This window comes from Alosa sapidissima, chromosome 20, assembly GCF_018492685.1.
Source record: "Alosa sapidissima isolate fAloSap1 chromosome 20, fAloSap1.pri, whole genome shotgun sequence".
NCBI classification, from domain to species: domain Eukaryota; kingdom Metazoa; phylum Chordata; class Actinopteri; order Clupeiformes; family Clupeidae; genus Alosa; species Alosa sapidissima.
Window position 1 is genome coordinate 17224341 of NC_055976.1, and position 12608 is coordinate 17236948.

At 38.7% G+C, this 12608-nt stretch overlaps 1 protein-coding gene across 2 annotated transcripts in view; it reads left to right on the forward strand.

Moving 5' to 3' along the window:
• The window catches only part of igdcc4 (immunoglobulin superfamily, DCC subclass, member 4), a 95450-nt gene that overhangs the window by 67948 nt on the left and 14894 nt on the right, over positions 1-12608 (forward strand). For both annotated transcript variants that reach the window (XM_042074446.1, XM_042074447.1), the window contains exons 10-13: positions 14-187; positions 5981-6196; positions 8863-8964; positions 9384-9570. In XM_042074446.1, coding sequence (XP_041930380.1) covers positions 14-187; positions 5981-6196; positions 8863-8964; positions 9384-9570 — 679 coding nt within the window. The remainder of the gene's footprint in view (positions 1-13; positions 188-5980; positions 6197-8862; positions 8965-9383; positions 9571-12608) is intronic.

Consider the following 12608-nt stretch of genomic DNA (forward strand, 5'->3'; position numbering starts at 1 on the left):
GTGGGTGTTACAGGAGAGCGTGTGTTCTCCACAGAGGTGGGTGGTAACGAGACCCAGGTGACGCTGAGGGGGCTCTCGCCCAATCAGATGTACCGGGTCAGAATGACCGCTGGAACCCGCGCCGGGTTCGGACCCACGTCAGAATGGCACACACACCACACACCTGACCTGCTCAACCTCACAATGGGTAAACAGACAGACACACACATTCACATAACAGTACACACACATACTGGTTAATATGTTTTACGGGGACTGTAATTTTGAACATCACTTGCGGGGACCATCATTTCTAAAGGTCCTGGAGGTCTGAAAAAAATCATGTAGACTATCCAAAGCTTTTGTTAGCGTATACACGCCTTTAAATATTGGAATTGATGAAGTAATGTTTGTATTGTGTTTAATGGGAACCTGTGAAATGTCGGATAAACGTGACTAATGGGGACCTCATTAACATATCATTTCCATAATTCACACAATGTGATTGTGATTAGTGGGGACCTAGTGCTGTACATGCAGTCTTATTAAAGTATAGAAGAATTTATGTTTAATTATTACTTTGTTTCTTAGAATTTAAGTGGATGTTGTGGATTGGATAAAACAGTAAATGGTTTGAATTATTGTATGGATATTATCCAAAGCAAAAGTCCACAACTTTTAACAGCTCCACTCTTGGAGCTATTCTTTCTTTAGTTTAACACCATCACAGCTCTTCATGTTTTTTTAACCATGGTCGGACACCCAGCATTAGTTACTGCCATTATTCTAATCACTCCCTCTGATTTTAACTTGAAAGCTTTTTTAAACCTTTTTTACCTTATGGTACTGTGCACTGTGTCTGAAAAGAAGTTTTCATCACCCATCTTTATTTATTTATACATTGTTTGAGAGGAGGCCTAATATGCAGAACAAAGTGATTTTTTTTACCTTTTCTTCCAGTTTAGGGATAACTAATCCTTCTTTGCCAAAACAGCCTTGGAAGACTGAAGTAGTAGGTACTAGAAAGAGGTCGACCGATATATCAGTTGGTCAATATTTTGCATTTTTAAACATATCGCATCGGCCCATATTAAGATATATTAAGCCGGTTATATTAAACCGACATCTGTTGGCTCCCTTTAGCTTTAACTTAAAAGGTAACCTACTAAAATCACCAGCCGCGGGGTGAAATTATTATTTTCAGCGCTAGTGCCAGGTCTCCCTGCAGCACACATGCTTGAGAGCTGCCCGTCCCGCCCACACAGAGAGCACCTCAGCCTCAGAAGACAGAGATCGGAAGAACCATGTGTGGTTTCATATTACTTGAGTTTATGCTCTCTGTTCTGACCTGAGCAAAAAGGAATATCCGTCTAACACTTCATTCACACAGCAATTTGTGCATTCGCGCAGCATACGCGGTTTTGATCCGTTTTAGTTTAGAATGCATGCAAACAGATTAAACCATGCACACCACACATGTTTTATGCGCGCCGGCACCACACAGCTGCCGTGCCACTCCTGTACTGTTCGCTAAAAATTAGGGTTGGGCACCGAAACACGGTTCTAATATGGCACCGGTGGCGATGCAAACGGTAGTAACTGCATCAAATAACAATGTGGATTTCGGTGCCTCATCTCAGTGCTTAAATCACATTTTTTTATTTATTTTTTTATACGAGGCATCGCTGCATGCAACATCTCTAACTTCTTGCTCTGATAGCAACACATCCAGATACAGTTAGCTAACATAAACACTGGATGTATAAACCAGAGGGGTGCACCACATATGCTAGTGGACAGTGTTTGACAGCTTGCATGAGCCCAAGTAACTTACTTTAAAGTGATATCACGAAACTGTCAAAATCTAGCAGTGGGCCTAACTACACACAAGCAAAAGGCTATGAAACAACATCAACAGTATACGTTACACAATATCCTTGCTAATGCGCTAACTGGCATTTATTTGAAATGTTATCAGCAAAGTTGTAAGGTGAAAACTTTATTTCATGGTGTGTTCTAAACAACATAATGGCATGATATTAATCTTTTATGTGCATGAGGCCCATATAGCATCACAATGAATATGAAGATCATGTTAAAAGTTAGCTGGCAAAAACATAAATATGTAGGTTACATACTGATGTCACTGAGCTGTCAAAGAGGCTACGGAACCATCTCCGTACGTTATCGCTATTTAAACTGAGCTGACTGGTGTTAGCGCATATCCATAGTTGCTGTTAAAATGCCTACTAGCGTTGGGAATCGAAACAATTGAACACCGAAATAATGTAGCCTAACATGTTTAAAACTATTGCGTGTCACGGGGGAAGACATGCAATTTCTTGACAGGCAAAACACTGAATTTACTGGAAAGTAGAGTCCCTCTTAGATTAGCTTGCTTGCGTATGCCATGATTCATGACCTGGCAGTTCTATGGCAAGAGGTTTTAACATACATTATGGCAAACCTCCTACACTGGGTAAACTTGAAAGCAGAGCTTACCATTGTGTGTGCATGGCAAGCTGTTTTAACATTTAAATGTATTATGCGTAGGAGCAATGAGATATTGATAGTAAATTGAATATAACAGTAGCATCATCCATCTGACCTTTGGACAGCTGTAAAGGATGGGAGTCCATAGAATTTACTGCAACCCTAGTTATCTGTGAACACATATTTCATAATGATGATATTTCAGAGTATAACGATATTAGAAACTGATGAGAAATAAACTCCTGTTAAATAAAAATTAAAGTGTATGTGATGGCTAAAATGTAGCCTAAGTATTGTTAAGCTTCTATATTCATTATATTAAAAAGCCTTGCTATAATGGTTCATAATTGATAAATTAGTTATGTACTATTTGATGAAGCCAATACTTTTTCATACCATAACAATACAAAACTAAAATAAAAGACAGAGAGATGCTGTATAAATATATATATATAAAATGATGAACCTAAAAGGACCTGTTGACATTTGTTTTGTGGGCCAGTAGCATCATCCAATGGATTCTTTGACAAAACAAAACACAATTTATCACAAATTTGAAATATCAAGTGTATACTTCAGCATTTGCCATTTGAAGTCAGTTATGTGAAGCTAAACATTTATTTTCACTGGGTGCCTGATACAAAATATACCTTTTTTTATTTTTGGTGCTGTGTTTACCCAATGGAGCCTTCAAATCCACATTTATGTCATTAGCAACCTGTAAACAGATTATTCATGAATTAATACTGATTGACTTTTTTTGTGATTGCTCTTACTTTATTAGTAGCAATATGCTGCTATCCAGTCTCTCCTCTAATAATCATCCTGTACAGTATATTCTCAGAAAATGAATGAGTTTATGAATCAGTGAAAATAAATGACACAGCATTGATCATTTGTGTACTTTGTTTCTGTGTAAAAAGATTATAATGTCACTTAGTGGTAGAAAATGGAATATAATTTCAGTGAAACAGTATAAGTATATATACTGTTTTGATCCCGTGAGGGAAATTTGGTCTCTGCATTTATCCCAATCCGTGAATTAGTGAAACACACTCAGCACACAGTGAACACACAGTGAGGTGCCTTCCTCAAGGGCACTTCAGCTGTTACTACATGTTGGGGATCGGACAGGCAATGCTTCGGTTCCAGGCCCAAAGCTCTAACCAGTAGGCCACGGCTGCCCCATAAAGTGATACTAAAATCATTGTTATACTAATAGCTTGGTAGTGGGTTTATTTAAGTGTGTATTTTATTCATATATTGTCAATTGCATTTTTACTTTTATAGTAAAATAGATAAATCAATATTAGTATAATGTATTTAACCACCCATAATAGAGGATATGTACTTTGCATACCTGTGCTCTTCATGGGCAGTCATTACCCACATAGTCATAGATCATTTCCTCCCCTTCTTTAATATCTTTCATGGCAAACAAACAAAGGTGTGGTTTTTCATCTACATCAAGTCTCTTTACTAGGCTTGGGTAACGAATATCGAGTATTGGTTGGAACCGGGACTATTGCGATTTTCCCGGAATCGTTCAAAAGTTTAAATTTCGGTTCCTAGTTTCGATTCCCAGTCCGCCGACCGGAAGAAGAAACGGCTGAACGCCAACGAAGAAGCGCATAGTTCATAGAATTAAAATTCATGGAGAATGTACATAGACAGTAAAAGATAGAGAATGTCAGACTATTGTATAAATTGTGTAAATGTGCACTTGGAAAATGTGCAGATACCCTGAGAAAGACCGTTGGTTAGCTAGCTCATTTAAAATATCCTAAACTTTTTTTGACCCTGCCTTTAAAAAAAATCGGAATCGAGAATCGTTAGGAACCGAAATCGAAATAAGAAATCGGAATTGGAATCGGAATCGTTCAAATTGAAACGATACCCAACCCTACTCTTTACCCTAGAGTTTGGACTTCAGTGGTTGTCATTAACCAGCCTCCCAAATGACTCATCTTCTGTAGAGGCATTAATACTTAAAAAGACAGGAAACATGACACCATGCCTTTGTAGAAAATAATTTAGTACTCAACTCTACGTGTTTTCTATGAAGCCTAAAGTATTGTATATGAAATCTATTTGTTTATGCACCAAGTTGGTGACTGAAACATATTCCACTCAGGGTAGCTGCCTAACTGCCATAGTTAACATTTAATAGTACACAAATGTCACGCAAGCATCTTGCATTGCCAGCAGCATTGAAGGCATCTTACTTGCTGATTTGACTATTGCTATGTTATCAGAATTGAACATGCAGGGATAGAGATATTAACAGATAAACCATAATACCACCTTAGCTATAGTTGCATTAATGTATTTCTACTCTAATTTAAATGTTTTGTCAGTATTTGACACAACATGATGAATGGCATCATTGATGGGGCTGATTTGCCATGACATTTTCAAACAGAATGTAGAATGCATGAATTCAGTAACACTTTTGGGAATTTATCAACTATATAATAATTTCTGCTAACTCTTGTTTGCTGGTACGTTAAAAATGAATTGTGTTTGAATGTAGTATTGCTTACAAACAGCTTCACCACTTACTCTCTCAGAGCAATTGGTTAGGCTAAAGAGGTAGCAGTGTCTTTTTAATGTACATATACCCATTTATATTCAATAACATTGACTTAGCTTGTTGTCAAAAACTGGCTAATGTCTGCTTGAGAAATGTTAAATGAGATAGCTTGCTAGCTAACAAACAGAGACTAAGAAGCTAATACTTAATATTGCTCACAGACTAGCTAGTTAGATGTAGATGTTAGATGACAGACTAAATGTAACAGCTTTTTTATTTGCATTTTGTTCCTTTTTATGTTGTGTACTTAGTTTGACACTCAGTGTAATTGTATGGTGTCATTTACTAAGGCTGTTGTCAGCCAGCTAGGTAGTATGTAGTAGCCTACCTACAAGTTTGACAGTCAAAATACAAACATAATCACACCCAAAATTACAAATGACTTGTTTGCCATCCAGTTGCACTTACCATGTTATGATTTTTTCTTTTGGATGACCATTCTTCTCCTCAGCTTCCATCTTTTGCCAACTTTATTCTTTATAAATGCTAATGTTTTTGGATCGCTGTGTTTAACACTAAAAACATCCACTTGCCATTGTAATCATTCCTTATGGGGACGGGAAAGGGGCAGTACCAGACCATATTTGGAATGTGTGTGTGTGAAAGCAGTGAGTGCATTACAAGCTAGAAACTATAAGGGGGTGCAGCTGTACACACACCTCACACACAAATTCACTGAAAAAGGTGTATTATGGGCCAATGCTTAAAACGTCACAGGTACCTTCAGTATGGCTCCAGCACTCATTTGAAAGGGCTTCCCTTATGGGCACCTGTTTTTTTTGTCCCCATAGTGGAACTGGTCCCCTTAACGTGACTGTGTAAACAGATTTTTGTCCCCGTAATGTTAGGATACACACATACACACACACACACACACTTTCTATATGAGTGTCTTACTGTAACTGTGGCCTGCAGTGCTCTTTGCTCCCACTGAGCTGAAGGTCACAGCCAAGATGCACTCCCTCCACGTCTCCTGGCAACCGCCACCCAATCACACGCAGATATCGGGCTACAAGTTGGCCTATCAGATGCTGGACTCGGAAGATGGGGAGGGGTCTGACAAGAAGAGGCTTCCAGTTCAGCCAATCAAACTGCGCAAGAGGGTCAAATATCATGACATCACTGGCCTGGGTGAGACAGAAAGTGTGTATGTGTGTGTGTGAGAGAAAGACAGTTTTGTGTGTTAATTACATTTCTATGAACAGTGTAATGAATATCCATAGTTTGTAATCTAAGTAATTATTTTATTATTCTATAATTATTTTTATAATGTGTTTTGTTGTGTGTGTGTATATCTATGTGTGTGTGTGACTGAATACTGAGTCAGACTCACATTAATAGATAGATAGATAGATAGGCCTAGATCATACCTGTTAACCCTGCCGTTTTTTCTGGGTTTCTCATGTATTTTAACTGTTTTCTTATTTTTAAATTTTAAAGGGACACCAGGCAAGCCTGATGCTTTTTCTCTACGAAACTCCCCCTCGCTCAGTCTGAAGCTCTTTTCCTTTTCTTTGCGTCTTCCGTCAATGGTTTTCGCTGCTTCTTCGCCGGCTCTGCCATTATACACACGTTTGCAACAATCTCTAGCGTTTCGTTAGCCTGCCTCTGTGCTGTAAACTAATCCTGCTTCGGTCGGCGGGTAGGATACACCGAACTTGCAAGTTGGATATTCTTCCTACAGGCAGTAGGGGCGGGCGAGAGAGCCTTCATTCGCCCCGTAATGAGTCATTTAACCATATACCGACTTACGAAGATGAGTAATTAACACGAAAACGTTGCCTGGTGTACCTTTAATACTCTCATAACATTAGCCCTACCATCGGACCTGTCAGTCTCTGTACTGTTGTCCTGTTGATACCCCCCTTGCCCTTCCAGCGAAATATACGTTTTCAAAGCATCGTTTTGCTTGCTTGAAGGCAACCTTAGAGTGATGTTAGCCTATTTAAGATAACGGCGTGGTTATAGTGTACGGCCGTACGCACTGTGCGTACCGGCCTACCATCAGGCTACTCAGCTACGAGTAGGGAAAGAATTTCCCCTGTTCGTATTATTCACTCCAAATTGGCCTACCATAACTTCCCAACTCTGCACTGTAGCCCATAAACTGCATGACAGTAGGCTATTTATATTTTTCTGTAAAATAATACAGTAATGCATTGCAGAATTACACACTAGGCTACTTGGAACGCACACATTTTGTTTGCGCAGAAGAGAGAATGACATCACATGGGGGCAACGATTACAGATCTTGTACTTAGAGATGCACCGATATGGAATTTTAGGGCCGATAACGATAACCGATATTTATTGGTTTGTTGTGGCCGATACCGATACGATAACCGATAATATTACTCTTGAAAAAAAATGTGAAAAGTGATTTGGGGAAAGCATTTAATAAGCATAATTTTATTGCAGTAATTTTACCTACCACCAAATGATGGACAGAACTCATAATAGTCCTCAATAGTACGGCAGTCAACAACATAACAGTAGCCTAAACCTATAGTATGTGTGGCTCCTTTAAGTGAACCTGACGTCAGTGAATTGCGAGTGAGTGGCTAGAGAGTTTGAATCGTTTTCATTTAGGACTAAACGCTCATAAACGGCTCATCTTGGAATAAGCTACAGTATAGCGACCAAATCAGAGTTTGTGAGGGAAACTTAGGGAAGGTTTAGTTTCAACTGCGGGTAACTGAATAAAGCTGACTGTATCTTATTTCTGTCTACTCTGTTGCACACAACCTGCTGCAGCAGAAATGAAAGGCGTTAGCCCCGAAGCTTTTAATAACTTATTATGATGACCTGTCTGGAACTGAAGCACGAATGGTTAGCATATTTCTAGGTAATAATACAAAACCCAAGCTAAAGTAATGTAAATATAATACTAAAACACAACTTAGAACTAGGCCTACTTATGTGCTCGTCCCACTAACGAGTGTTTATTTGTTTCCCTGAACAGCGCGGTAAAGTGCAAACACACCAGCACAAGACGGCTCTAGATAGGGCTGATCTCCGCTCTGTTAAGGTTAAATGGCGGATCATTCACGAGAGGATTTTGAGATGCACAGATTCCCATATGAACGCATATCCACAGATTTTGTTAGAGTGGTGAAATACATTCACACCGCTGTCATTATATTGAGGAAAAAGTATAGCCAACCAAGCTCAAGTAGGCTAGCTCAGTGTAGCCAGACGGACCTTACATAGGCCTAAATTAGGACTTTAAAAAATATTGGCGCAAATTATCGGCCAGAATTCTGTTATCGGACCGATAATAATATTTTCATTTTTTCACTTATCGGCTATAATATATCGGCCGGCGATATATCGTGCATCCCTACTTGTACTGCTGGTTACCAGCAAACAATGTTAAGCTAATTCACTAACACAAGACTTCAAGGCCATCATGGATATTTTTTGTTTCTTTTTGCAAACAACAAAAACAGAAAAGATGGAGACAGCAAAGCTAGAGGAGTTATTTCAGATAGGCAGGAACAAGGTAAATTGGTAGGCTATGCTTGTCAAAACGTTAGGAGGAGCTGGATGTGTGGAAGAATGAAGCACAATTATGCTTTACTGATGTTAAGCACCAAGCACAGAGCCAGCTTTTTTATTCAGCTTGTTTAGTTTGTTGGCAATGAATGTGTATTTGTGTGGGTATACTTGTATGTGTGACTATGTGAACATGTCTGTGGTAGTATTTGCGTCTGTATCTTTATAAATGTGTGTATGTTTTGCATCCTAGTCCCTAGGCGTCTGTATCTTTATAAATGTGTGTATGTTTTGCATCCTAGTCCCTGGGCGTGTGTACCAAGTGAAGGTGTGGGCATATAACAAACAAACTGAAGGCTACCCAGCTGTATGGAAGGGTCGCACAGAGAAATCCCCAATCATACGTGAGCATCTTCTATGTGTGTGTGTGTGTGTGTGTGTGTGTGTGTGTGTCTGTGAGTGGGGATGGCTGTTTTTTTGCATGTGTGTGTGTTTTTGTTTGTTTGTTTGCTGTTTGTTGTTAGTGTGCATATTTGTTTTAGTTTAATTCAACTTCAGCTGCCACCTGGTTTTAGGATGATGTTTTGTTTGGTTCTTTATCAGATAACAGTTGAGACCCTCTTTGAGAATTTGAACCTGGTTGTGTGTGTGTGTGTGTGTGTACTGTATATATGTGTGTGTGTGTGTGTGTGTGTGTGTGTGTGTGTGTGTGTGTGTGTGTGCGTGTGTGCGCTTAAACATCTCGTCCGTTGCAACTGCCATTGTTAATGCAGCAGAGAAAATATGCTTTGGACATTAGTACTATTTGTGTGTGTGCGCACAGCTAGGCAGCCTGATGTCCTCAGCCCACCACTTCCCCCTAGTGGTATCAGGGCGACGGCGAACAGCTCTCGCTCAATCTGGCTGCGTTGGGAGCGTCCACGCTTCAGCAGTGTCCGCATTATCAACTACACCGTCCGCTGCAGCCCTGCCGGCCTACGCAATGCCTCACTGGTGTCCTACTACACCAGGTAACCACGACAACGTCACAAACACAAAATGCCTCACTGGTGTCCTATTACACCAAGTAACCACGACAACATCATCACAAACACAAAATGCCTCACTGGTGTCCTACTACACCAGGTTACCACAACAACATCACAAACACAAAATGCCTCACTGGTGTCCCACTACATCAGAGGTGTGTTCAAATTTGCAAACATACAGTAGGGGGAACGTTTTCAAACATGTTTCTGTTGGCCTTGAGTTTTTGCCGAACGTTTGCAAACGCTTGCAAACATTCTGAGGAGGTAGTTATCTGCGAACATACAGTGGAGCTGGACATGAGTTTAACAAAGGTAACAATGCAATTACCGTTACCATCCCTATAAGGTAACACTTTATAATAACTACACACAATTCATCATTTATTAAGCCTTTGTTACTTATTAGTTATTGGTTTGTTCATCATTAGTAATTTCTTGTTCATACATAATTTATCATCAGTAAAGCATTTGTTCACACAATTATAAATGGTTTGTTCATAGTAAATAAGCCTATCCAAAAAATATGTTTGTAAGTACATGATTTATACTTAATAATTAATAAGTAATGAACAACCACTTATAATGAAATCATTTTCTTATTATAAACCAGTTGCAAACTATTACAAAATGCTTTGTTCATTGTTTGTAAAGCATTGTTCCTATGTTAATTCTCATAAATAAAGTATTTGTACACACAGTTATAAATGGTTTGTTCATAAATTTTGCAATAATATTTTGTTGATGAAATAATATTTCCATTATTTAACAGTTGTTACATACACATGCACTAATAATTAGTTAGGGTGAGGATACATATTTTATAAACCACTTCCTAATACTATAATTCATGATTAACTCAGGAGTTACAAGTGGTTAGTTAATGATATGTTGTGAGCTTATCTAAAGTGAGGACTTTCTATGCCTTGCAACACATTTTCAGATTCATTCATTTAGCAGACAAGCAACGTACACATTGACATAACAGTGAGAGCCGGGGTTTGAACCCCCAACTTTCCAGGCTACTGCGTGCTAGTCCTGCTCCTTATCCACTACACTACCTTGGCCCAGATAGAAACCCCTACAACTATGCAAGAGTTTCTGTTTTTTTTTTACTACACACTGTCCTATCCTCACCCTAACTAATCATTAGTGCATGTGTATGTAACAACTGTTAAATAATGGAAATATTACTTAATCAAAAACATATTACTGCATCATTTATTAAGTATTAACAATAATGTATGAACATATTTTAGATATAGGCTTATTTACTATGAACAAACTATTTATAACTGTGTGAACAAATGCTTTACTGATGATAAATTAGAAATTACTAATGATGAACAAACCATTAACTAATAAGTAACAAAGGCTTAATAAATGATGAATTGTGTGTAGTTATTATAAAGTGTTACCCAATATAATGTTAAAACCAAATTGTTGAAATTTAACATGTGAAAAACATGTCCACCACAAACGTTTGCCGAATTTTTAAACGCACATCCGGTAACCACTACAACATCGCTATATAACATTACATTTGAATAAACTAGATTAAAGAAAGTTATTTCCTGTAAACAAAGTAATTTCCTGTTTTACAGAGTCAGGGCTTAAAATTCATTTTTCAGAATGGGGGGGAATTCCCCCCTTAGGTTATTCATGTAGGGGGGATTTACACAATTTGGGGGGGAGGGGGGGTCGATTCTGATACCAAGTCAAGAATTGCGATTTCAATACTTCGATACTTTTTTTAAAAAAGTGTTTGATTTTGGGGCCCCCACCACCCTGACGTCATCAGTAATATATACTGTAGTGGGATCATTCACAACAGTGGACATCCTAGATTCTGCTTGACTCTCTCCACACACACAAACACACACTGAAAATGATAGCTTATGTGATATGTTTCTATCATATATTTTTGAATTCATATAGAGTGTATTTATTTAATAATGCATTTAGCATTTTACTAGTAATTACTAGTAGCTAAACATATTTAGTAATTTGAATGTCTCATATTGACGTTTAACCTATAACACTTAGGCATATCTTTAATGTGGTGTGTAGGTCCAATTGAGTGCACATTGCTGATGAGTAGGTGTAATTGAGTGCCTGTCACTTTAAGAAAATACGTGAGAGTAATTCTATGGAGTAATTAGCCCCCCTTCAACCTGACGGTTTTAGGCTATAGTCGCTAGTGAATAAAAGTTGTGCATAGTGCGGTATGTGTATGCAAATTATTATGTTTTCTATGTCATTAGATACAATAAATGTTCAAAAAACTAACATGTCGAAGACAATCTTTCTGGGATCAAGTGTTGACGTGACCTGAGCTAACAGGATTGTTACCAAGGAGCTCTTTCCAGATGTAAAAGTTTGCCATGGTAGCGTAGCCTATTTGCGTAAGCGCAAAGTGGTTCTCTCTCTCTCTCTCTCTCTCTCTCTCTCTCCGTGTGTGTGTGCGTCTGCATGAGGCTATGTTCAATTCAACTCGCCACTTAATGATTAGGCTATATTAACGTCATCAGACAGGCTGTAAAAGTGTATGCGGGAATTTCTCGCATTATGATGGCTAGAGTTGCGGGACTTGAACAAATTATGCGCAATACCCGCAATCCCGCAGTGAAATTTAAGCCCTGAGAGTATATAATCAGTTGAGAAATATATAACAACTATTAAACAACAAGTGCAAACATGATTGGGGCGGGGGGTGGGGGATATTGAGACTCGAGGTAAACAGTCCCAGTCTAAGTGCAAACAGAAAGAGACATAGGTTGACAGTCCCAGTCCATGTGCAAACAGCATTAGGGTGTAAAAGGAGAGGGAGGTGCTTTCATGGCTTCAGAGGGGGAGTGGGATATGCAAGGATATAGTGTAGAGTGCAAAACATACTTCTGAGCCTGCTGGTGCGAGACCAAAGGCTCCTGTAACGCCTATACTGTGCTGTAATTTGATATAACTAAATATGATCGGATCTATCTATAAATTACAGGAACATCTGTCTGTCTGTGTGTGTGTGG